Raw genomic sequence first — 25,837 nt, forward strand, 5'->3', positions numbered from 1 at the left:
TGTCACCCTTTTTTTATTATCTGGACTCTTTCTATGATGAGAAAGTTCCTTCCATCATCTGTGAATGCATTTTATATAGGAGTCAGGATCAGTGCATGAAACTTTCTGTTTTCAAAGCAAAGTTTTCACTGGTACCGTCCACCGTGACTGAATGACTGGTTGGTTTGTCTTTTTTTTAACTGTTGGATTTAAACCCATGTGGTGTGTCCCAAGGGGGCTGGGCTCCTGCAGTGCTGGGACTGGTCCTTTCAGGGATGGAGCTGGAAGCTGTGTTTGTGTTTTGTTTGCTTTAAAATGTCTTATTTTAAAATAATTTCAAACTTACAGCACAGTTGAAAAAATAATACAAACCCCAGATAAAGAATTCCTATGTACCCCTACCCCGATATGCAGGCCCACCAACTTGTTTTTTTTTCTTTTTATTTTCATTTATTTATTTTTATTAGAGGAGTTGTAGGTTTATAGAAAGATCACACAGAAAGTTGAGTTCCCTTATACCAGCTGCCATTGTTAAAAAATACAGTTTTATTGAGGTATAGTCACATACCCTACAGTCATGCAGTGTTCAAACAGCCTTTCACAGTATCATCATATAGTTGTGCATTCATCACCACAATCAATTTTTGAACGTTTTCCTTATTCCAAATAAATAAAAGTAAAAAAGAACACGTAAAACATTCCATCCCCCCCCACCCTATTTTTCATTTAGTTTTTGTCCCCATTTTTCTGCTCATCTGTCCATACAGTGGACAAAGGGAGTGTGAGCCACAAGGTTTTCACAATCACACAAGTCACACTGTGCAAGCTACATAGTTATACAGTCATCTTCAAGAATCAAGGATACTGGTTGCAGTTCAACAGCTTCAGGTATTTCCCTCTAGCCATTCCAACACACCAAAAACCTAAGTGATACTTTTTTAGTGCATGAGAATGCCCTCCAGAGTGACCTCTCAACTCCATTTGAAATCTCTCAGCCACTGAAACTTTATTTTGTTTCATTTCTCTTCCCCGTTTTGATCAAAAAGATTTTCTCAGTCCCACAATGCCAGGTCCAACTCCCTAGGCGTCATATCCTGCGTGGCCAGGGAGATTTACACCCCTGGTAGTCATGTCCCATGTAGGGGGGAGGGCAGTGAGTTCACCTGCTGAGTTGGCTTAGCTAGAGAGAGAGGCCACATCTGAGCAACCAAAGAGGTTCTCTGGGGGAGACTCTTAGGCACAATTATTAGCTGCTCCTTTGCAGTAATGAGCTTCTCAAGGGCAAGCCCCAGGATCGAGGCAGGCCCACCAACTTTTGACATTCTGCCACATTTGCTGTTTCATGCCCTCTGTCCATTGATCTTAGTTTCCTATTGTTTCTCTATTTTTTTAAACGTTTTAGAGTAGGTTGTATGTGTCTCATGCTCCTTGAACACTTTCATATGCATTTCCTAAGAATAAGGATATTCACTTACGTAATCACCTTAAGTACAATTATCAAGTTCAGGAAATTTAACATTGAGATAAAGCATACAGCCTATATTCCAGTTTTTTCATAGGTCCCAAGAGGAACTATGCTTTGCTTTGTTTTATTCTGATGCTTCAAGTTCAAACGATGGCTTATCCGACGCCTTCTAGCCCGTGTCCGTGTCACCTGTCTCCACCCCGACAGCCCCGGTTTTCCGCAGCACTGGAGGCGATGGATTCCAGCAGGCACGGAACTCATGACTCATTTGCTTTGTCCTCCACGCGGCCGTCCTGAATAACAGACCTAGTTCTGCCAGCAGTAGTATGTTTACTGCAGCGGTGTGTGTGTGCGCTTCTGCAGTTGTTTTTGTCCTTCCTGTGTATCTCAAATTACTGTGCTTTCAAGTCGCTCAGAGTCTGTCTTCCCTGGATGGTGTGCCAGTGAGGGAATCATGTCGGTTCGTTTGTTTTATTTTTGGTGTTTAGAGATTGCTTTTTAAAATTTAGTTATGTTTTAGAATTATGGGTCCAAAGTTAAAGCTGTCAAGCAAGGTATATTCCAGAAAGCGAAGTTTCCTGTGTCCTCCACCCCCACTATCCCTCTCCCCCTGTGTGTAGTCCTTGCAAAAACATTTTGCCCTATCCTTCCATTCCCCATAAAACTAATCCTATATATATCACTTTCCCATTTCTTAGATAAGTGGCAGGTTGTTGCACAGACTGTTCTCCATCTTACCTTCCTCACCAGTGTGTGTCCACAGGGAGAGCCAGCTGCTTCCTGCTCTCGTATGACTGTGTTGTCCCCCATGTGGACTTGCCCAGTGCCCGGTCGCTGGACGTCCAGGCCGCATCTGGTTCTGTCGACCGATGGTGCTGCCTTGTGTAGCCCTGTGCCCGTGTCCTGTGTGTGTTGGCCAGAGCACCTGTGGGACAGGTTCCTGGGTCAGAGGGTGAACATGTGGGAAATTCGCAAGACGCGGCCAGGCCCCCTCCGTAGGGCTGCACTTTGTGCACCCACAGCCAGGATGAGGGGGCTGTTTGCTCGGCCCTGCTGACAGTGTGCGCTCAGTCCTTGGGGTGAGAAGTGGGGTCTCCTGCCGTGTGACTTGCAGTTCTCTTGCGGGCCAGGCAGAGCATGTTGCCGTGGCTGGGCCTGCTGTTGGGTCTTTTCCTGCCCGTGGCTGACACCTCAGGCCTGTGGCCTTTGTCCTCTCCGGTGTCCACGAGGGGTGTGAACTCTTGCCTGGGGGCATGGATTGCAGATATTTCTCTAGTCTTTCTTTCTAGTTTTCTGCTTCTTCCTGAGTCTCCCACTTTAACGACTGGTAGATATTGAGCTCAGGGTCCCTTACCTTCCTGCACAGCTGCATTCCCCTTGTGGTCGCGGCACCTCCCATGGGCACATGTACCCCAGTCCTGGCCCCCTGCCTCCACCAGCCCAGGCCCCTGGTCGTTCCCCGAGGAAGCCATGCCAATGTGCACAGCTGCGCACCTCCTGAGGCACCCTCTGCCTTTTTTCAATCTATGAAACTGTCCTTCCTGGTAACCTGGAGTATCGAGTGTCCCCTGTGGGGCTTGTCCTGCTTCCCTACTCAGCATTCTCCTGTCTTCTTCCCGCTGGATGGGAGCTCCAGGAGAGCAGGCCCAGGCCTGCTGAGCTTATGGCCCAGCATGAGGCTGCAAGCAGGTCCCTGAGGCCCCTCGGCCAAGTTCAGGAGAACTTTGGGAGAGCCACATCTGACCACACCACAGACGGGCTTCCCTGCTGGGCTGAGGGGCTCTGATGCCATACTGTAGGTGAGGGGAGGGAATGAATATTTTTCAGCAGGAAAGTGATGTAATGGGAGCTCTGCTGAGGGATGGTTAGCCTGAAAGTGGCCTATGGAGCAGGCTGGAGTGGGGACGTCCTGGAAACCCTCCCCGCAGTGTCTCTGGAGGGCAAGGGTCTGGGATGGGGCAGGGGTGGCACAAGGGCCACAGTGCAGGGAGTCCAGCTTACTCAGTGGCAGGTTCCACGGGGCCTGGGATGGAGGGTCCCTAGGCAGAGGTGAGACTCATAGATGGGCTCCTGGCCAGGGCCGTGGCTCTGCAGGTGATTGCCAAGACCCCTGCCCCTTCGGGAAACAGTTCTCAGAGCGGGGGACAGAGATGGGGGCTCGCGTGTCCCACGCTTGGGGCAAGCCCAGTGGTGCCAGGAAGTCCACGTCCCCTTGCCTGTCCCAGGAGCTGTCCAAGATCACGATGCCCATCGCCTTCAACGAGCCCCTGAGCTTCCTGCAGCGCATCACAGAGTACATGGAGCACGTGCACCTCATCCACAAGGCCGCCCGCCAGGCCCAGCCGCTGCAGCGGATGCAGGTGAGCACCCTGCACGGCCATAGGGAAGCATGGGCCTGGCGGGGGTCCAAGTGCGGCCCGGGACCTCCCTGGGTGGGCTTGTGTGGGGAGGCCATGACTTGAGACCGACCTTTTGGTGTGGCCCACCCAGGGGCTCCGGCCTTTGGTTGCCTGTGGGTGGGAGGTGGGCTGGTGGTCTCCTCTGGCCGGGGGGTCCCTGCAGGTCCTTTCAGCATCACAGCCCATGCACACGTGTGCGTGAGTATATGTGTAAGGGGAGAGAGACGCATACGCACCAAGGCTGCCTCGGCCCGCAGGAGGCCCAGGCTGGCGGGTTATAGGAGAATGGGAGGTTCTGCTCTCCGGGGCTTTGAGGAAGTGGTGGCACGGTGAACAGCACTGCCCCGGAAGTTCTGTGACTCAGAGCACAGTACAGTGGAAAGCCGAACACGAGTAAACAGTGACACAAGCAGCAGAAGTGCCTTAAACGTCCCCTCCCAGTCGGCCACCCCGTCAGCGCATCCTGGCCAGCAATGGCTCTTACCCCAGTCTGTGGATTGTTTACAGTCCGTGGCTGCTTTTGCGGTTTCGGCCGTGGCTTCGCAGTGGGAGAGGACTGGGAAACCGTTTAACCCACTCCTGGGCGAGACCTACGAATTAACCAGGTAAGGGCAGGGGGACCCCTTATAAATAGTTTGTAAATGTAATTCTTTTGATAACAGATGGGTTTGATTCTTTTGCCAGTTTTGATTTCTCCACTTTGAGTTAAGGAACTTACTGAAGTATTTATAATAAGAAGGAAATGTTTCCCATATGCACAATGTTGTATTGATAACAGAACCTTAGTAATGTAAAACAGAGTTGAAAGTATAACATTTTAATGCATTAGATTCAAGAATGGAGACATAATGTATATGGAAGAACAGCACAAATGTGTAGGATCATTAGTTTTTGGCCTAAAGTGGAAATGGGTACTAATCATTAGAATGAGACTGGTTTGCCAAAGCTCCTTAGTAAATGTTACCAAAAAAGCAGATGAATCTGAAGAGAAGAATAATTGCAAAGAGGCTTTTCTCTAAAAGAAACCCATGTGCCACTGCACAGCCTCGTGCAGGAGTTTTAGGAACGGCCAGACGGTGACATTTTAAATGTCTAGTGAAACTCCTTCGCCGGCACTTCTTCTAAGCAGCGTCCCCACCCCGAAGGTCCAGCGCCCACTTGACACCAGACCCAGGGCCTGGGGCTCTGACCGCACGTATGCACACAGACACATATGCATGCACACACACATACATGCAGAGACATGCACATACACACAGGCACCATGTGCATGCAGACACATGCACACACACGCACATGCGTGTACACACAAACACGTGCATATGCGCACATGCACACACACGTGCATGCACAGACACGCATACACAGTCATGCATATACACAAGTGCACCCACGCGCACACATGCACAGGCACACACACACACATGCACACACAAACGTGCATATGCACACATGCACACACACGTGCATGCACAGACACGCATACACAGTCATGCACATACACAAGTGCACCCACGCGCACACATGCACAGGCGCGCACACACACACACACGGACACACATGTGCATGCACAGACATGCACACACAGACACGCACACATGCCCACAGACATGCACCCACACACATCAACAGACACACAGACATGCACGTACACGCACACAGATGTGCACACACATGCACACAGACGCAGTCACACACATACACCGACAGACATGGACACAGACATACACATACATGCACAGACACACACAGACGCACGCACATGCACACAGACATGCACGTGCACACGCAGACATGCACACAGACATGTACACACACTAACACGTGAGGGAGTCAGGACTGTGGAGGCAAAGGGGGTCCCTGTTGGCACATGTGGGGTCACTCCACTGCCTCTCGTTGCCTCAGAGGCTCCTGCGGGGGATCAATGAGTCAGATCACGGCCAGTCTACCTAAGTGGAAAGGCCCACCCACACCACCTAGTAAAAAGACAATCAAAAAGGTAAAGGAAACTAACACAGCAGTGTTGTAGTTTCTCACTTATCGGATAAGCCAGGGTAGAAAGAGCAGAAGACTGGAGTTCTGGGAAACTGTGGATGAGAACCTAAATATCCGTGGCTGTCTTGGGGGGCCCTTTGCTGATACCTGGGATAATTTCCCTCCTACTTACCTGTGGGGCCACGGATACTTGAACTGCCGGGAGGATGCTCGAACTGGGAGGCTCTGTGCGGCTGTCAGTGCTGCCCAGCCCCCCAGGGGCCAGCAGCGCTTCTGAAACGCGCCCCCCACTCCTCCGGCCTGGGCGCAACTAGCAGACGTACCCACTCTGGATCCTGTGGAGGGGCTCAGGCCGCATTACTGTACGAGGTCATGGCTGTTGGCTGCAGGGGACTGGGCCACGAGTTCCAGCCCTGGCGTAGGCAGAAGGAACCAGTATCTTGTTTCAGTGCTTTTTTTCTATTAAAAAAAAAAAAGAGTTCAGCCAAAAGAATTCATTGAGATTCTAGGACATTTTATTAAAATAAAGGTCTTTTTTTTTATTATTATTACAAGAGCGTGCTCTTTATAGAAAATGTATAAAACTGAGAAAAGTAGAAAAAAAATGCATAAGACACAATCCCATAAAAAATAATGGCTGTTAATATTTTGATAAATTTCCATTTTTTCCCTGAGGCATCTATACGTGTGTGTGTTTTTCCATAATGTGATAAAATTAACTTGTATCCTTTTTCATTTTCTATTATGCCATAATTGTTTTCCCTCGGTAATACAAACTTTTAATAAATTACAATATTTCATTGATTCTGAGACATTTTGTCCACATTTTAGCATTTCTGCATGTCATAGTATAATTTGCAATGTTTTTTTCTTTTGTAAAATAATGGTGTTTTATACAATTGATGTCACCTTGGTTCAAAGAAATACAGTTTCTTTCAGTTTTCAGATCATTCTTCTCTTTAGTTCAAATGTTCAGTGGTGGGAGCTGGGGGTGTTGGGATGTGGGAGTTGGGGTGCTGGGCTGCTTAAATAGAGTCTCCTCGAGGGGCAGCATGTCTGCACTGGTGCTTGTCTCGTGGATGGGTCTGTGTGTCCACGCTGGTTCCAAGGTCAGTTCTGGAGGACACTGTTCTCGGTGGCAGTGTGGCCAGGCCTTGCACCTCTGCACACAAATCACTCCCATTGTTTGGGATGGCAACATAAATGTCATGTTTTCAAATTCTAATCTGGTTCCTGCCTCTGCCTGGCTGGCTCAGCGGCTGGCCCTTTTCCCACGGACTGCTAGCGTGGGAATACCATCCTGAGTTTTTGGATTGATTTAGATGTTGGCTGGCACTGAGTGGTTGAGCAGCTGTTCGCCAAGTCCCATCTCCTTTGAGAAAGCTGGACAAGCTGCAGGGACAGCGCACCGTGGGCAGTGTGGAGCTGCTGTGTAATGACAGGCGACCAGGCCTGAGGCTGCAGGGGCCGGCCTGCTCTTCAGTTCAAGAGGCCGAGGCTGCAGGGACAGGAAGCCCCTGCCTTGGCTTTAGGAGCCAGGAGGCCGGGGCCATAGGGGACAGCCTGTGCCTTGGCTTTAGGAGCCAGGATACCAAGGCCGCGGCCCGCAGCAGGAGAGCCTCGTGCTGTGCCCTCCATGGGGACCCTTTTAGAGGCTCCTCCGCAGCAGCAGGGACCCTGTGCCCACCCACCCGCCTGCCATCCAGCATTAAAGAGCCAGTATTTGAAGTTCCGAACTTGTCTAACTGTTAGAAAATGATACACATTTTTGGTTATTAAGAAGCATCCTTTGAAAAGTTTGGGTAATGGAAGGTGGTGATGGTAGCAGAATATTGTGACTTTAATACGCCTGAGTGATATATGTGAATGTGGTTAAAAGGGGAAATTTTAGGTTGTGCATATGGTATTTAAAGAAACTACTCCCATAGGACCGTACAGCACAAGCCGCGCAGCCTGATGGGCACTGTGGGCCACAGGCCTGGGGTGGTTCTCACAGCCCTGTTTCGTCAGTTGTAACAGACACCTCACCTCGCACAGGCAACCTGTCAGCATAGGGAAAACTGCATGTGACGGGGTACACCGAATCTGTAGTTTTTGGTTTTTACATAAAGCTACAACTTCTCTAGTAAAAAAAGTTATTTTATAAAAACATGAAAAAGAAGTAAAAAAAAAAATTAAAAAAAGAAGCACTCTTAAAATATCTTGGAAAAGGTAAAGTGTAATGTGAAAAAGTTCAAGAAAGCAGAAAATAAGCAATATGGATTAAAAGAATTGAACAAGCCAAAATGCTTAATAAAATGCAATACACCAAGTTGTTCACCTTCTTCAGGAAATTAATTCCAGGGTTGAACTACAGTTTCACAGACGGATAGGAAAAATGAAAATCCTTTCTAAATTGCAACACAGTTTATCATGTTTTAATTTCTAGGTTACACTATATATTATGCATATAAGACCCTAAACAATCTTTTTATTTTAGGGGCAACATAAATAAATCAAGCCATTTACCAATATCTTTTTATCCCTACAGATTCCTCTTCTATAACTAAAAATACACTTTCTTTTCTTAGGCAAGTATTCATTTTGTAAATTACGTACCTTGGTAGGTAACCTTTTAAAATCTAATTTTTCAGCTTTCCTTCCTCTGTAATTATTGGAAATTCTGATTCCAGTTAAGTTAGTAATTATGTGGTTTGGCATTTATAATTTTTAATGACTACAACTGTAGGTGTATTCACAGTTCTGGAACAATTAAAAACTGACGTTTTTATTGAAAAAGACAGTATATTAAAAATCCTGTTTCCTGGCCAGGAATATCTTGCGGTGTAACAAACTATCACTGAACCCTCAGGAGTAGCACTTGGAGGCTAGAAGGAAATGTCACCTTCAGGACGGCTTGGAAGTGTAGAAGTGTGTCACTAATGCCCCCCCCCCCCCCATTTTGCTTTCTTACTTTGTACCAGGGAAGATCTAGGCTTCAGGTTCATATCCGAGCAGGTGAGCCACCACCCGCCCGTCAGCGCGTTTTACTCGGAAGGCCTCAGCCGAGACTTCGTCTTCCACGGCTCCATCTACCCGAAGCTGCGGTTCTGGGGGAAGAGCGTGGAGGCAGAGCCCCGGGGCACCATCACCCTGGAGCTTCTAAAGTAAGTGCCAAGCGTCTCCCCAGCTCTGTGACCTTCAGAAACAAATACATGCTGCTTATTTGAAAGGAAATCCATTTTTTAAGTAGCAAGACTCTTCCTTCTGATGGAAAAGCCACATCCTTTTTCTTCTAGGCATTTAGCCTTTCCATTAGCAAAAACCTCTTTGAAAAAGAACTTCCAGTTAGATACCTGCTCCGGATTAGGGTGTTTCCTGGAGAAAGTCTTCCCACGTCTGACTGCTGTTAGAATTTTAAATCCTTTTCTTCTACGTGATTCTGATGGGCTTTAATTGCTGGTGGTATTAGTTATCTCTTGCTGCACAGCAAATAACCACCAAACTTAGTGCTTAAAACCACAACCGTTTATTATCTCCCGTCCTTTCTGCGGGTCAGGAATGGGGAACTGTCCACTCCCGGGGGCTGTGGCGGGAGCAGGCCCCGGCCCTCGCGCACGCCTGGCTGTGGCCCCCAGAACTGGCGATGGGAGAGAGAGCACAGCCAGGACGGAAGCCACCTGTCTGTCCTGACCTGTGGCAGTGCCACTAACCGTGCGGACACAGGCTGGCGAGTGCGGTGGGGACGACACAGGCCCAGCTCCCAGGAGGCGCGAACCATTGGGGGCTGTCCCCGAGGCTGCCTGCCACACTGAAGTCCACATGGATCTGCTGTCCGATTCGGGGCTGCTCGGTGAGGAGCAGAAAACGCCTCTCCAGCCTCCACCTGGGCATTGCAAACCCGCCTGGGCATTGAGCCCAGGCCACCTTGACCCAGGCCGCCTCGTTGCAGCTGGGGCCCTAAGATCTGAGCCTTGCTGAACTGCACCCTGTGTAATGAAGAACTTGCTGCAATTCATGTTGACCCAGCCTGGCTGGGGGCCAGGAAATAGCCCCAGGACTTGGAGGAGGGTGTACCCCCCTCCCCTCCCAGGGAGCCCCAGCCTTGGGGAAGCAGCCCCTCGGATCCCGGGCGCTGCCATGCCCATCTCCACCGCTTTCCTCTCCTGTCCTGGGGTGAGGTGTGTGGGACCTGCTGATGAGCATGCGTGTGCCCCCTGGGAAGCTTGTGGAGAATTCCAGGTAGCCTGCCTGGAGTCCTCTCACTCTGGCTGATTCCTGCCCTCGGTTACTAATATCTGATGTGACGTCCCTCGAGACTCAAGTATGACCGTCTGCTGCGCCTCAGGTCTATGGGGGCTTCTTTCCTCGGGGTGAGGCCACTTCGCAGGATTAGGAATAAAGGAAACTGTGTTTGGAGTGTCACTAAAAGCCAGAGGCTGCTTCCCCAGATTTGCGTCCCTCCTGTGAGGTGGACCCCCAAACCCCCAAACCGCCAGGGATGCGCCCGAGCACGTCTGTGTTCAGCAAAGCAGCCTTTCTTTCGTCAGTTTCCCAGGGGAGCCGTTTTTCTTTGTCTCAGTCTTCTTTTATTGCTTATTAACTTGTCTTGACATTGAAGTAGAAAAGTTTGTTGGTGCTACAAAGAAAAGAAGAAATAAATTTCAAATGAATGCTAAATAAATAGCTACAGTGCAAGGTAGTTGAAAGAACTGTTCTGCTCTTCTGCAGGTTGTAAGGCGGTCGTGGCTTAATGCTGACTGGCGTTTTGCTTTTCAGGTCGTGTGGTGTCTTTGCCTTGCTGGCCTCTGACCTGGTTGTTTTCCTGCATCTTTCACAGGCATAAAGAAGCCTACACCTGGACCAACCCTACCTGCTGTGTGCATAATGTCATCATCGGGAAGCTGTGGATAGAGCAGTATGGGACCGTGGAGATCCTAAACCACAGGTACCAGCCTCGAGTCTCAAGTGATGGCAAAGTCCCTGTGGTGATGGCGAGCCGGACCGAGGACCCGCCAGAGAGCCTGTGGGTTCCTGCAGGCCCTGCGTCCCCGGGCTGGGTCCTCCCTCACGGTCTGCTGTCCTTCCCCGCCGGACCCCACACTGCCTGCGGGCAGGAGCCCTTCTCCTGATTTTCTGTTTTTTTTAGTCATAGTGGTTATTTCATTTTGAAATTTTAAAAAACAGTAAAGATTGATGTGGCTGCTGGGTGAAAATGTAGAGACCACCTCAAATAGTACCTGTTGTCCAGCTTTTTTTTAAACACCTCGGTTGAGTTAAGATTTAAGTATCACGAAGTTTGCCCATTTAAGTGTACGTGTCAGTGATGTTGAGTGCGTTTGCTGCACTGTGCCGCCATCGCCACATTCGGTCCCTGGAGATGTAGCCTTTTCTGGGCAATTCATACGATACAATGGAAATTTGTGTCTGTTTTCCCCCTAGAACTGGAGATAAATGTGTACTTCACTTCAAATCGTGTGGCTTGTTTGGAAAAGAACTTCACAAAGTGGAAGGGCACATCCAGGACAAAAAGTAGGTCTGCGGCATGGTCCAGCGCTTTGCAGAAGCCTGCTTGCTCGGACAGCCCCCCCACGGGAGGAGAAGTTACTGCTCGTTTTGTTTAGCAACGACACTCCACTCCGTTGTTTTGCAAGACAGGAATTCCGTGGTTCATTTAAATGTGATCCCTAGGGTGGGGGTGATTGGCGCCGGCCCCGTGGGACCCAGGAGCAGCCTCTCCTCGCCAGCTCCCCAGACCCGCCCCAGCGCGTGGAGCCTCCTTTTCCCGAAAATGCCTCATTCCAATCTGTAAACCAGGGACCTTTACGGACATTTCATGAGCAGAGACTAAATGGTCTGTCATACATTAACAAATTTTCTGTTTTTTCCTCCCTTTGAGTTAATTTCCTTATATTTTGGGTCTCAGATTATTTCTTGTTTGTGCAATAAGGAAATTGGGACATGTGCTGCTGAGAGCTTCCTTCTACCTCTGAAAATCTGTCCACTCTCAGTTAGGGAGCCGTTTCCAGTGGGCAGCGGGGGGTGCTTAGGTGCTGCGTTCTCCCCGGGGTCCCAGCAGCTCCCCGTGGCGGCCGCGAGGGAAAAGGCCTCGAGTCACGACTGCCCACTCTGCTGGCAAAGAAGGTTAGAGGTTAACGAGGCCAGGGTTCACCAGGCAGCGCTCAGCCCTGCCCCGGGGCCTGCCCTCACCAGCCCTCAGCCAGCACAGGTCAGCCAGGCGTTGACTTTCCAGTTCTCTGTCCTTAAACTCAAGTGAACTTTTTCGAAAGGCACGTCTCTGTGAGAGCGGGGTGCAACCCGCTGCCCTCGCCGGCACCGCCCTCCCGGTGTCAGAGGCTGTGAGGGCCGCCTTTGCAGGGAGGGTGTCATGAGCTTACGGGGACAGGCCTGAAGGACAGGCCGCTCGGAAGAACTGACTGTATTTGAGAGCTAACAGTCACGTAGGCACAGAGAACTTTCAATTTCAGAATGGTGCACTGTCATCCACCCTTTTCAAAAAGGTTTTTGTACTGCTGTTTTCTTTCCTGCTTTGGGATGTTAGGAGTGTGAATGGTCCCAAGTGGCACAGATAAGGGTCTTAAAATGCATGGTTTCATTTTTACATTTCTTTCTGGAGATACCCCAAAACTTATAAAAAAAATGCCAAAATAGGAATTTCAACTCTGATCTGGATGAAGGTGAGTGACGGTGCCATGCTGACCCAGTCTTGCATCCCCTTCTGGCTGCAGCAAAAAGAAGCTCTTCCTGATCTACGGCAAATGGACAGAGGGCCTGTGGGGCATCGACCCGGGCTTGTGCGGGCCCCTCCAGACGCAGGAGAAGAGAGGGGACCCCGGGGACCCCGTGCGGAAGGGCAGGCCGGTAAGGTGCCGTGCCAGCATGGCTAGGCTGAGCAGCGCGGGGCCCAGGGAGGGATGGGTGGCCAGGCCAGGCCCCAGGGAGGCAGCATCGCCAGTGTCTCGGAAGTCGGCCTGGCCGGTCACGCACCCGGCACCGTGTCCCAGCTCACCGTCCCCCTGGCCAGGAAGGACGGGCGAGCGGAGAGGCAGCTGAGAGTCTGTCTCCCAGAACCCAATTGCTCGTCTCTTTGGGTTCTGGGATTGGTGTCGGAGTTCATGTGCCTCACGTGCAGTTGAGGCTGAGATTGCCAGCCGTGGCTCGAGGTCCCCGATGCCGCTCCTCCCAGGCCTGGTGGCGTCCGAGGGGCCAGCCTAAGATAACTCCTTTCAGGAGCGCCTCTCCTGGGTCCCCATCAGCCCTCTCTCCCTGAGTTAGCCCAGGCTGTCAGAGAAAACCAAGTGATTTCTGATTTTTTAGTCCTGAGAACCAGATAATATACCCAACAGCCAGAAAGTACTGGAAAGAATCGTTTTTCCCCCAGAGCTTTGGAATACTGGTTGTCTTAAGACTGGTATTCTTGAGCTGAAACTAGAAGTGGTAGTTCCAAAGAGGTGTCATTTATGTTCTTAGTTAATAAATTGGAAGGCACCAAGCCTGAGACATTCAGTATCTACCTAACAAAAATATTCAGCCTCTCTAGGATTTTTAATGTTTTTTTTAATATTGTGACAGTTCATGTGTGCTATTAGACGTCTCTTCTAATGAATGATGCTTTTTTTAATTTATTTAAATAAAACCCCACTTAAAGACTATAGAGACTTAGAGTATGAAGTCCGTTTACTGATGCCTTTTAATGCTCTAACTTCCTTATTCCTTTGGGCACTCGAGACAAGAATGAGTTTTATGTGAATGTTTGCTCTCGAGCTGCATCCTTATCTGCCTCTAACCCCACTCAGAGTGACCTGTAGCCAGTAGTGAGAAACCCCTGGTGCGGTCAGGTAGATGAAACCTTAGGCTTGGTTTTTTGTATTCTAAGGGTTTTTCTTTAACAGCTGGATCTGATAACCGCTTCCTTTTTTCCCCTTTTCCCAGTGATGTAAAATTTTAAGTGTAGCAGTTGTTATCTTTTTTATTAAATGGATCCACGGTAGAGGTTCAGTCTAGAAACGCTGAGACCCTGTGAAGCCACCATGTAGGAAGCACTGTCTTCTTGAGGGCGGAATGTACCGTTTAGGAGGGTCTGAGGAACGTGCCATTTAGGGGGTCACTGTGGGTGGGCGACCAACAGGTGCGCTGCTGGCGGCAGCTCTCCCGAGAGGAAGGCAGGCATGGCCCGTGACTTCTGTGCCCTCGGGGGGTCAGTGTGAGGCTCCGTGGCTTAACCTGCAATGGGGGTGTCGGCCTCTTGGGAAGAGGGAGTCCAGACCTCTCCTAAACTGGCCCACGGGCCCTGTCACGAGCTGGGTAGGGAATGCGGTTTTCTCCTTAATTAAAATGTTAAAAAAGGGAAAAGGGGAAAGGACGCTCTCGATCTGCTCTGCGCTGAGTGCAGCCCGCCCGGGGCCGCCGGCCTCTCTGCTGGACGCTCTGTGTTTCAGGACGAGGCCCGGGAGACGGGCGGCAGCGACGTGGCCGACGACGTGCCTGACGTTCAGGAGACAGTGCAGGTCATTCCAGGCAGCAAGCTCCTCTGGAGGATCAACGCACGGCCCCCCAACTCTGCCCAGGTCAGTGCTTGGGAAGCCCGGGAGGCCCTACCCCTGAGCTTCCTGACCCCTGACCCCGGCCATCTGCGGCCCCTCTGCTTCCAAGTCAGGTCCGCGTCTTCTTTCCCTCGCTGAGCGCGCTGCTAGAGCCCCTCGCCTCCCCTGGGTGACGCAGTGGCCTCCCAGCTCTCCCTGTGCCCAGGCTGTGGCCTCAATCCGTCCTCCCCACACAGAGGGGTCCTCGGCCACAGGGTCAGAGTGGGCCGTTCTCCAGTCCAGCACCCCGGAGCCTTCCTCCAGGCCCAGAGCAAAGCCTTCCCGCCGCACCCGCCTCCTCCACTGCCCCTCTTGCCTGCGGCACCCGAAGCTGCAGCACCATCCCGGGGGCAGCCCTCTGCCCGGAGCAACCCAGACCCCCGCCACCACCCCGGAGGGCTCTGAACCTTCCTTCCCACCTGCTCCCTTGCCTCCCCCTTCGCTATCTCAGCAGCCTGTGTGTTTTCTCCTTTGCACTTCCAAGTTTTCTGTTTGTTTGTTCATGTGCTTGTCTTCCATGCTGTGCTGTAGGCCCCCCATGGGGGGACAGGCTCCTGTGCACCCTGGGCGCCAAGCCTGTGCCTGAAGCTGAGGCTGTACAGCTGCGCAGTTGACAGCCGTTTCTTTGTGCGCACGTCGCAGTGTTAAATGGACCCAGGCACGCCGTGGCTGCCGTTCCGTTTCGGGTCGTGGTTGCTGTGTGCAGGATGGGCACAGGTGGGGAGGGTGGGAGCCCCGGGCACAGCTGTGCCCCGAAGTCCACACTGTGTGCATCTGTCAGATCTGTTTGTAGAGATTATTTTTTCTGACTTGTCATTTTAGATGCTTAAATACATTTTGATATTTATTTTTGAAAATTATACTTACAGTTTTCATTTTAAAAGTCCTGTAAACATAGCAGAGCATGAGCAAAATAAAAACAAAACAAAGCAAAATATCCGCTGCCATCACACTACCAGAACACAGCCACTGCTGTCATTTTAGTAGAGTATAAGATAATGTCGCAAAATGTGATTTTAATTTTTTTTTTTTTTTTTAAAAAGGTTAAAATTTTTTCAGGGAATTCCTTTTAAAATAACATTGGTCCATTCTCCCACTCGGTGAGTGTTTATTGGGTTCCTCGTGAGGACCAGGTGCTGGGGCAGGACGTGGGGTGCAGACCTGCAAATGGGGCAGTGAGGACCCCCCGCAGGGCAGAGGCCGAGGGCAGGAGGCCTGGGGCTGAGAGCTGGGTGCGGCGGGCGCAGCGAGGGGCACCCGAGGCAGTGCTGGGGAGGACGAGGCGTCCGGGCGAGGGGCAGGCGGCCGTGAAGAGCAGGGCCTGGGCCCAGGCACGCAGGCCCCGAGGCGGCTGGAGCATCCGACTTCTTTTACTTGCTTTCTGTTTTTTGTTTGGTTTTTTTTTAGCATTTTATTTTGAAATTATTTCAAACTTAGAGGACACTTGGGAAAATAATACAAAACCCACACGGAGAATTCCGACATAACCCCCACCCAGATACCCAGGTCCACCGACTTTTAACGTTTGACTGTATTTGCTGTATTGTTCTGTCCCTGTGTCTGTCTGTTTTCTAAACTTCAGGCTCTTGAACACCTAACACTGCCATGTGCGTTTCCTAAGAACAAGGATATTCACTTATGTAACCACCTTGAGTGCAGTTGTCAAGTTCAAGAACTTCAAGCTTGATAGGAAGCTGATGGTCCACATTCGTGTTTTCTCGTGTGTCCCCATAATGCCCTCTTGGGCCTTTTCTCCTCCCTTGTTAGAGCCCGTCCAGGACGAGTGCCACAGTCTCTTTAATCTCTTCCTCCTGTTTTTTTAACTGTAACACGCATGCAACAGGAAATTCCCTGTCTCAACCCTCCCAAGAGTATGGTTCGGTGGCCTCCATCACGGTCAGTGTCGTGCCGCCACCACCTCCACCCTTCACCCCAGTAGAGACCCTGCACCCCCTGTGCTTCACCCCTGCCCCTCCCCGCCCCGGCAACCTGCGCTCTACTTTCTGTCACAGTGAATTTGCATATTATGGTTATTTCGTGTAAGTGGAATCCTGCAGTATCTTCCCTTTGTGTCTGATTTAATTCACTCAACATGATGTCTTCAGAGTTCAGAGTTGTTGCGTGTGTCAGAACTTCATTCTTTTTTATGGCTGAATAACATTGTATTGTGTGGATGGACCATGTTTATTTTATCTGCTCCTCTGTTGGTGGATGCTGGGCTGTTTCCACCTTTTGGCGCAGCTCTCTTTTGGACAGCTGTGAACGTCGGTGCACAGGAGACCGAGTCTCTGCCTCAGTTCTTCTGGGCACACCCTGCGGAGTGGGATTGCCGGGCCATGTGGTAATTCCGTGTTTAACTTGTGGAGAAACTGTCAAACTGTCGTCCACAGCGGCTGCACCATTTTACATTCCCACCGACAAAGCGCTAAGGTTCCTATTTCTCCATGTCCTCGTCAGCACTTAACTTCCCGTGTTTTAGATTGGAGCCATCCTAGTGGGCTGTGGGAGGTTCTCACTGAGGCCTTGATTTGCATTTCCCTAATGGCTGATGAAGTTAAGCATCTTTATATTTTCCTGTGCTCACTGGCCTTTCATGTCTCCTCTTTGGAGAAATGTCCATTCAAGACCTTTGCCCATTTTTTAACTGGGTTGTTTGTCTTTCTGTCATTGAGTTGTAGGAGTTCCGTATATTTTTTGCCTGTTAAATCGTTATCAGATATATGGTTTCCAAATATTTTTCTCCTATTCTGTAGGTTGTCTTTTCACTTTCTTGATAATGTCCTTTGATGTGTAAAAATTTCTGATTTTGATGAAGTCCGATTTATTGATTTTTTCTTTTATTATTTGTGCTTTTGGTGTGAAGTCTAAAGTCCTGAAGATGTTTCCTGTGCTTTCCTCTAAGAGCTTTATGGTCTTAGCTCTTATGTTTGGGTTGTTGATGCACTTTGATTTAGTTTTGGGTGGGGTGAGACGGGAACCCACTTCCATTCCTTTGCATGTGGATCCCCTGTTGTCCCAGCACTGTTTTTGGAAGAGACGAGGTCCTTGACTTTGATTTTGAGCGATACGGGGAACATCATCTCAGCAGAGGGGTGCCAGGATGCAATGTACATTGAACACGGCCCCTCTGGCTGCAGAGGAAGACAGACACAGGGAGACTGGGGTGCATCCCAGGCCCGGGCGAGGGTCAGTGGCCTGTCAGAGAGGCAGTGGGGCCGAGGGGTAGAGGGAGCAGTGAGGGCCTGGCAGGGGTGACTCCCCGGCTTGGGCCGATCACCTGGAGGAAGGTGTGGCCATTTGCTGATGTCGGGAAGGCTGCGGGTTGGGGGGGTGTAGGCCCAGCAGTCTCGTTCTGGACGTGGTAACGCTGAGATTTCTTTCAGACGTCCGGGAGCTGTTGAGTAGACAGATGCACAAGTCAGAGGCGACGGAGAGGGTCTGGGCTGGAGACTCAGAGCTGGGTGCCTGCAGCGTAGAGCAGACGTCAACCCTTGGCCTGGACGGGGGGCCAAGGGCTGGGCCCTGGGGGCTCCCATCGGGGGGTGGGGGGCCCGCTCAGAGGAGGAGAGGAAAGGGGCGACTGCTGTGCTGCGTCAAGTGGGGGCCGCTGGGGTCACCCTGGGTCCAGCAGCTGTGGCTTGGGTGACCTTGATGAGAGCGTTTCCAGGGGCTGGGGGCACCAAGGCCTGCTTCGAAGGGGGTGAGGGAGAGCATCACAGCTGAAAACTCATGGGTGGGGCACAGAAAAGAATCCTGCTGCAGGGAGGTTCTCTCTTCGCTTTTGCAGATGTACAACTTCACCAGTTTTGCTGTGAGTCTCAACGAGCTGGAGAAGGGCATGGAGAAGACCCTGCCCCCCACTGACTGCCGCCTGCGCCCCGACATCAGGAGCATGGAGAACGGCAACATGGGTACGTGCCGTGGGCCCTGTGCCCTCCTCGGTCTTGCCCACGCCCTGAGCATCCTCAGAGAGGCACCTGGGGGGGGGGCAGGGGTAGGCTGCGGGCACGACACGGTCCGGAGCAAGGGGTGCAGGTTCCCTGTAACCACAGACAAGCTGGATCTCCTCCCATAGAGCTTCCCAGCTGTCCAGGGTAACGGGCAGTGCTTCTAGAAACACAAGAGAAATAAACTGCTAGGAAAATGCAATGAGAAAATATATGCAAATTGCAGGTCCCAACTTTTTTCTTATTAGATTCAAGAGACACAGGATTACATTTCAGAAACTATGTGTTCATTAAAATTCCGCTTACACCATCAGTGAAGAGAATCGCTACTGTACTTGGAACTTCTTGGCTTCTGCAGCTATAATTAGACCCAAAAGTCCTATGTTCCGCAACTGTCTTAGTTCCCTAGAGCTGACGCAACAAATTCCTACAAATGCAATGGCTTAAAAGGACATGGTATCATCCCTCGGGTCGGGAGTGGACGTCTACAGGGCGTCAGCAGGGACGTGCCCCTCCGAGAGCCTCCAGGAGAGTCCTGCCCGGCCTCTTCCAGCTGCTGGTGGTGGCCGGTGGTGGCTGGTGGTTCCAGCACTCCTTGGCTTGCGGCCGCAGCACTGAACCTCTGCCTCTGTGTTCCCGCTGCCCACGCTGTGTCCCCGCTGCCCCCCCCTCCCGGGTCCCCACTGCCTCCTGGGTCCTCATTGACCCCCAGGTCCCCACTGCCTCCCAGGTCCCCGCTGCCCCCCAGCCCCATTGACTCCCAGGTCCCCACTGCCCCCATGTCCCCGCTGCCCCTCCGGGTCCCCATTGACCCCCAGGTCCGCACTGCCCCCCAGGCATCTGGCATCTCCATGCCTCTCCTCCTCTGAGGCCCCAGTCACGTGGGACTAGGCCCACCCCCTCCAGGGCAACCTCACCTTAACCTGATGACGTCTGCAAGCCCCATTTCCAGTTAGACCACCTTCTGGGGCCCTGGGCACCAGGGCCTCAGCACAGCTTTCCGAGGGGTGGGGCCCCGTCCCAGCTCGGTGCATTCGCTTTTAAACCAACACTATAGCTTTCACTACGGATATCGGTGTTAAACGTTCCCATGGGACAAATGAGCTCGATTCTTGTTTGTTCACGTACAAAACTGCCCGCAGGAGAGGTATATCATAAACCTTCTGTGGTCTTCACTCATGTTCTAGTAAATAAACCTGTCTCAGGGATGCAGTTTTTAACCTTTTACCAAAATCAAGCAAGCAGTGCCCCATATTGACGGTTCATGAAGGACTGAGGAGTTCTTTCGGTGCCAGGCCAGCAACTCACCTGTAAAGCTGTAATCTGTCTTTTGATGAGAGCGTGGATTCTGGGTTTTATGAACTGTGGGGTTGGTGTTGATTAGCCGTCCCCTCATAGGCATTGCGGCAACGTTAAAGTCCTCACAAGTCGCCAAATTCTGCCTCTCCACCCGCTTTGGGGGGCTGTTCAGGAGCACCCCCTCTGTGGGCCCTCGAGCCCGTCCTCACCGCCCTGGAGGCTGGCGTGCCAAGGCTGCGGGTGCAGCAGGTCCGTCCTCTGGTTCTGCTGCAGCGCTCGCAACTGGGACCGGTTTCCTGGTTACATAGTGTGCTGCCTGGGGTTCTCTGACCCGAGCACGACTCCCAGTCTCGAGACGCGGGAGTGGGGAGGAGTGTCTGGTTTCTTTACCAAGAAGCTTCCCGGTGGACAAGCAGAGGCTTGTTTGCTTGGCCCTAGATTTGGCGAGCCAGGAGAAGGAGCGACTGGAAGAGAAGCAGAGAGAAGCCCGCAGGGAACGTGCCAAAGAGGAGACCGAGTGGCAGATGAGGTGGGCACTCTGGGGCTTGGGGCCTGGGCAGGAGGGGCGCAGGCAGGTGGCCACCTGCGTGTGGTGAGGACACCGTGCTGCCCAGCAGGGACACGGCTGGTGGCAGAGGGGCAGGCCGCCTCCAGACTGGCCTCTGCTATCGTGCTCACAGCACACTCGGCCCAAAGCACATCCAGAAAACGTAGCTCGTGAGGATGTTGTGTCCTGAGCAGTGGAGTGCACTGGTCACGGGGACCCCGTGGGGCTGTGGTGCTCTTTTCCACCACTTACACACGGAGATGGGGACTCAGGAGGCCACGCCACGCATGCCACACACGCCACACACACGTCACACGCCCCACATGCCACACACGTCTCTCACCCCACACATGCCCTACCATGCTACACACACCACACGTCACACACACCACACACTTGTCACACATGCCACACACCACACATCACACACTCGCCACACACATCACACTCGCCACACACACCCTATACACACCCCACACAAATCACACATCATTCACGCCACACACACACCACACAGATGCCACACACATACACACTCACACATTGCCCACATGGTCACACCCACACACTCACACCCACACCCACACGCTCACACACATGCCCGCATGCCCCTGGTAGTGGGAAGGTGAGGCTGAGACCCAGGCCCTCCCAGCTCCCCCAGCTTTCCTCAGCGCACTCGAGCGATGGTTGTCGTACCCAGGAAACAGAAGAGGTGATGTCTCCCCCATCCCCGAGAAGGAGGGCACGTAAGAACAGCACGTGTGTGCACGTGTGTGTGTGCGTGTCTGTGCTCAGACACACCATTACTCAAATGAACCAGACAGTAGCAGGGTTGCACATGAGCTGCCAGGAGCACTGGTCCTGTTTTCATACTCAGGTGTCTTGAATCAGTTGTATTTTGCTTGTTGTCCCATGATAGTTGTAATACAAAAATGATCCGTTTGGTAAGGATTCAGTCTACAAAGCATGTAATATTTAAGGATGATGTTTAAATATTTACAAAGAAGTTGAAAACCTTAGCATGATAGGAAATTCTTTGGATGCTTTAAGCTGTTCTAATTGGCATTTTTTCCTACCCTGCTAGAAACTTTGCAGCATTAGTTTTCAAGACCCAATGGCGTCGCCTCTGACTCTTCATGTGGTTGATGTTTTTGAAACCAGTTCTTGATGATGCTTTGGTTTCTAACAACATGGTGCTTTTGAAGCTTTGATATTTACAGTTTACTTTTGTTCCAGAGAAGATCACCTTGAAATAGTTAACCTTCCTTCATTATGTTTTAAAGTATTAGCTTAAAGAATATATATATATTATGAAGATAGTGACATTTTGTCCTCAGAGGATAGATCCCTCTGCTTTGGTAGCCCGTCCCCTCCTCCCAGCACACCCCGGGGGTCGCCAGCGTCCTTGGCCGTTTCCGGTCGCAGGACGGAAACGCGTCCATCACTGTCGCTTGCAGGGAAGCGGTGGCAGGCGCCTGGAGGACGTGCTGGTTGGGGCTGGGGGCCGCCAGTGTCCTCGTTCTGCCCATGAAACAGACGAGCAGTGCTTGGTCTGCTTTAAAGGAAGGAAAGCTGTGAGCATGGTGGCCACTGCAGCCTTAACACGTACGGGCGTTGCTTGGTGGCAGTGGCTGGCTGCAGTCAGCATTTGCCCCGTGCTGCGTCGGGTCCTTGAGCTCTCGTGGAGAAACGAACCCGACGCGGGCAGCCTTGGTGGGTTGGTGGGTTAGAGGTTAGAGCAGCCAGCGAAAACAGGACCCGCGCCTCTCCGTTGCGGCTGTCACCCTGGGCGGCGCTTTTAGGGCACGTGTTGATGTGACGACACCCCTGAGAGAGGAAAGCTAGCGGGAGCCGCTCACTGACCCCCTTGTGTCCTGCAGGTGGTTCTGCCAAGGCACCAACCCCTACACCGGGGCTCCCGACTGGCTCTACACAGGCGGCTACTTTGAGCGCGATTTCTCTGGCTGCCCGGACATCTACTGAGGGCTTGGAGGGTCCCTGGGGCCGGACGCTCGGCCCCACGCGGCCACGGCAGAAACCAGCTCTTCCCACAGCCGTGGCCATGGAGGCGGCCGTGCCCTGATGGAGGATTTACTTCTAATTAACTTTTGATTGCCAAAAATTTTACTACTGTTGCAGTCTCCTCATAAAGCTTCACTTGAGATCATCACGTTTTCGTTCAGGTTTAAAAAGGAAAAGTCTTTACAGTTCCCTTTTATGGGACAGAAATCCGCTGTGGCTCGTGTAGCCGACAGCACCCCCGGCTTCGTTTGTGAAAGTTGCACCTACGGGAGGTGACAGGAAGGGCTCGTGCTCCTCCTCACAGCGCGGTGGCAAAGGGTTCCTGAGTATTTTAAGCTTGAACCAATAATGGCAAAAGTTGAATCTTGGAAATAATCTTGCAAAGAGCTTACGAAAGGCCACGAGTTGCTTTTAGAATTAACGGTGATACGGAAGTGAAGATCATCAGAGCACCAGATGGAATGGAAGGAGAGGTTGTCAGGTCTGTGTTTTGTACCGATCCTCAATAATGTAAAGATTACTTTTTGCATATTTAACTTCAAACTACTTGAATGGTGTTCTGTGGAAGGGCAGGTTGCGCATCAGTCAGCAGGTGTCTGCTGTTGGGAAGGAGGCCTTCCTGCTCCAGCCGGGCCGGGGGCAGAGGGCCGAGCCCTGGAAGGACCCCCGTCCCGTCCGGCCGCGGCGGCAGCTGCTGCTCCAGAGGCCCCGGGCGCTGGGACGCGGCTCCTGGCTCCGCAGGGAGCGTGCACTGAAACGCTCCTGTATCCCTGCACGCTTGTGTTCTTGTTTTTCCCGGAACGCATGTTTAAAATGTAAGTGAATCACAGCTGGTTGTGCACCGTGGGAGAAACAAAAGCAGAATCTACTCACAGTGGCAAATTAAAGATATTGAACAACAAACAGGTGTCTGTCTGCCTCAACGGCGTCCTTACCAGGCAGTGGCTTTTCTTTGGGTGGAGTCGACGCCGTGGGTCACGTACAGCTCTTCGGGTTGAGGACGGTCTGTTGTGCACGTACGTGTGTGCACACAGTCGCGTGAGGTGTGGGCACTGAGTCGGGGATCTCTGAATGAGGGCTTTATCATCGTGTGTCTAGGCTTAAAAGTTACCTTTGTAATTAAACACTTTTTAAAGCGAGTCCTCGTGTTGGGTGTTTTTGGTTTTTTTGGGTTGGCAGCTACGGGAGCTGGAGCCTGGGGAGAGCTGCAGGAGCTCTCCTCCTGGGTCTTGAAATGTCTCCTGGTTGGAACGGGGGGCGCCGTGGTGGGGGGTGCTTCGCGTCTGTGGGGCTGTGGCGTCAAGGGCTTCGTCCCCCAGGGAGGCGGCCAGGCGAGGACGGTGCAGGGCGCAGTGCCTGTCTTCACGCGGTTTGGTAACTTCCTACCGATGGCAGTGTCTTACTGCCCAGAGTGTTTGCCAGTGGGGTCACATGCCCAGGTCCCCCTGTAGCCAGCGCTCAGTGCTGAGGGTGCCGGGCTCAGACCCTTCCGACAGCAGCTGCTGCCTGCCGGCCACTGGCCCCAGCGCCACGGGAGAGGGCCGGGAGGGGAGCACTCAAAGCAGACAGCTTGTTCCTGGCCGTGTGGGACAGCACCCACCGAGACCCCGTGCCCTTGGTAGTGAGTGGAGAGACGACCGCGGACAGTGGCGCCCTTGGACCCGGGCGGGGAGCGATTCCCTTTCATTGGTGACACATTTGCATGCGAGCACCGACCTCCACGGAAGTGCCCCTGAGCTGTCCTCAGAGAGCCTTGAGGTTTAACCGTGGATAGACTGTGGTGCTTGAGAGAGATGGTGCCCCCAGGGCTGCCGAGGGTGGCAGGGAGGGGACCAGCTGGGTGGACCGGCACCAGCTGTCCAGGAGTAGCACAGCCCCCTCGGGAGTGTGACCCGAGGTCCAGGCCGGGGCTGGCCCAGCACCCACAGCCTCCCCACCCAGGGCCTGGCTCCCCATCCGGGCTGTGGGCTCCTCATCCAGGCTGTGGGCTCCCCATCCGGGCTGTGGGCTCCTCATCCAGGCTGTGGGCTCCCCATCCGGGCTGTGGGCTCCCCATCCGGGCCATGGGCTCCCTGTAGCGGGAAGGGAGCAGTAAGGCAGGCCCAGAGCCCTCTGCAGGCATCGCAGGACTCGGCCACTCCAGCCTTCCGCGGAAACCAGGGCAGCTCCCAAGAGCGTGCATCTCTGTGAGGGGTGTGGACGAAACGACGGGCCTTTGCTGAAGAAAGTGCCCAGAGGGACCTTTGCCTCCTTATGGACACACAGGCGCTCGGAAGGGAGTCTTTGGAGCCTTCTGCGAAGAAACAGGCAGCCCTTGGGCTGCGGGGCCGGGGCAGGGACCCTCGGAGGAGTGCTCCGGCTGACTTTCAGGGCCACCGTCCTCTCTCTCAGCTCACAGTTCTGCCTGACGAAAGGTCGGAGTTACCACCCCACCAGGCAGGCCGGTGCGGTGAGGACTGACCTCTGACGGTAGCCACCCACACTGGGGAAGGACCCAGCACAGCTCGCACGGGCCCTGGAGTCTCGGGCCAGGGGGCAGGGGGCATTGGCCACAGTCACAGGACGCGCCGTGGGCCTCTGGGTCCTCCGAATGCCAGGCCAGGTGACCAGGGCAGGAGCAAGGACAGGAGCGAGCGGCCCTGCCAGTGGCCCCAGCCAGAAGCCTCCCTCAAGGACACTGTGCCCTTTGGGTAGGATTTCTGCCAGGCAGACACGGTGACTTACAAGTTTTGCAGGTTTTATCTTACTGTTTCCACTAAATAAAGGACAGAGAATTCTCTTGGGCTGCAAATGTTGAGACGCACCACGAGCCCGTGTCCCGGCTGACGCCGAGTTCAGTGGTGAGGGGTGTGGTGTGAAGAGTGTCCTGCACGGAGCAACCAAAGCCGGGAGAGCGCAGCCACAGGGAAGTTTCTACGCGTCCCGGTTCTCTCCTGTCTGCATATTGTCTCCCAAGGGACTTTGCCATGTCCGGCCTGGGCACGGAAGACTGGGACCCCCTGTGATGTCTGTGAAAGCAACTTGCACCTACACCCACACACTCGCGTGTCCCCCTCGATACCTGGCCCACTTTCCTCGCTGTCTGCTATGTGCTCAGTGTGAGATTTTTGCCAAGTGGAGACAACCTTTTGGATCCCTTGGCACGAGCTTTGCCGGGCACCAGCCCTTCGTTGATCAGCTGCCTCTTTGCTCCTCTGAGAGACCAGCTGTCGGGTCGGATGCTGAGTGACACGAACTCTGCCTCTGCCCAAGGTGGACACGATACAGGCACATGTCCGTCCGTCCGCCCACTCGGCGCCTCTGCCGTGCGGGGTCCGCGGGCCGTTTCTGTGGTGGTGCCCCAGGCTGTGTGCTGGGCTGGTCCTTCACCAATGCCATGCTCACTGTCAGTGTGGCATGAGATGCTGGCCAGGAAATGCATTTGTGAAATGGGTTTATTTTCATAATAGTTAATATCCCTCAGTACCCGTCTATATTAACAGAATCAATCATTCTTAGATTTTTTTTGGAAGACTGTAGAGAGAAATGTTAAATTCTAGCTCTGAATAAAAGCTCTTTGAAAACGAGTTATCCTTTACGTTTGTTTTGCATCAAACAATTTT

The 25,837-nt window shown here is 52.5% G+C and overlaps 1 protein-coding gene across 3 annotated transcripts in view; it reads left to right on the top strand.

The window, feature by feature from the left end:
• The window catches only part of OSBPL2 (oxysterol binding protein like 2), a 48,493-nt gene extending 25,119 nt beyond the window's left edge, over nucleotides 1-23,374 (top strand). For all 3 annotated transcript variants that reach the window (XM_037810900.1, XM_037810899.1, XM_037810898.1), the window contains 10 exons: nucleotides 3,670-3,804; nucleotides 4,351-4,448; nucleotides 8,802-8,984; nucleotides 10,658-10,765; nucleotides 11,260-11,349; nucleotides 12,567-12,699; nucleotides 14,277-14,405; nucleotides 18,208-18,331; nucleotides 20,105-20,195; nucleotides 22,094-23,374. In XM_037810900.1, the coding sequence (XP_037666828.1) occupies nucleotides 3,670-3,804; nucleotides 4,351-4,448; nucleotides 8,802-8,984; nucleotides 10,658-10,765; nucleotides 11,260-11,349; nucleotides 12,567-12,699; nucleotides 14,277-14,405; nucleotides 18,208-18,331; nucleotides 20,105-20,195; nucleotides 22,094-22,196 (1,194 nt within the window). In that variant the 3' untranslated portion in view covers nucleotides 22,197-23,374. The remainder of the gene's footprint in view (nucleotides 1-3,669; nucleotides 3,805-4,350; nucleotides 4,449-8,801; nucleotides 8,985-10,657; nucleotides 10,766-11,259; nucleotides 11,350-12,566; nucleotides 12,700-14,276; nucleotides 14,406-18,207; nucleotides 18,332-20,104; nucleotides 20,196-22,093) is intronic.
• The last annotated feature ends 2,463 nt before the right edge of the window (nucleotides 23,375-25,837 follow it).

This window comes from Choloepus didactylus, chromosome 19 (genome assembly GCF_015220235.1).
Source record: "Choloepus didactylus isolate mChoDid1 chromosome 19, mChoDid1.pri, whole genome shotgun sequence".
In the NCBI taxonomy this organism is placed as follows: domain Eukaryota; kingdom Metazoa; phylum Chordata; class Mammalia; order Pilosa; family Megalonychidae; genus Choloepus; species Choloepus didactylus.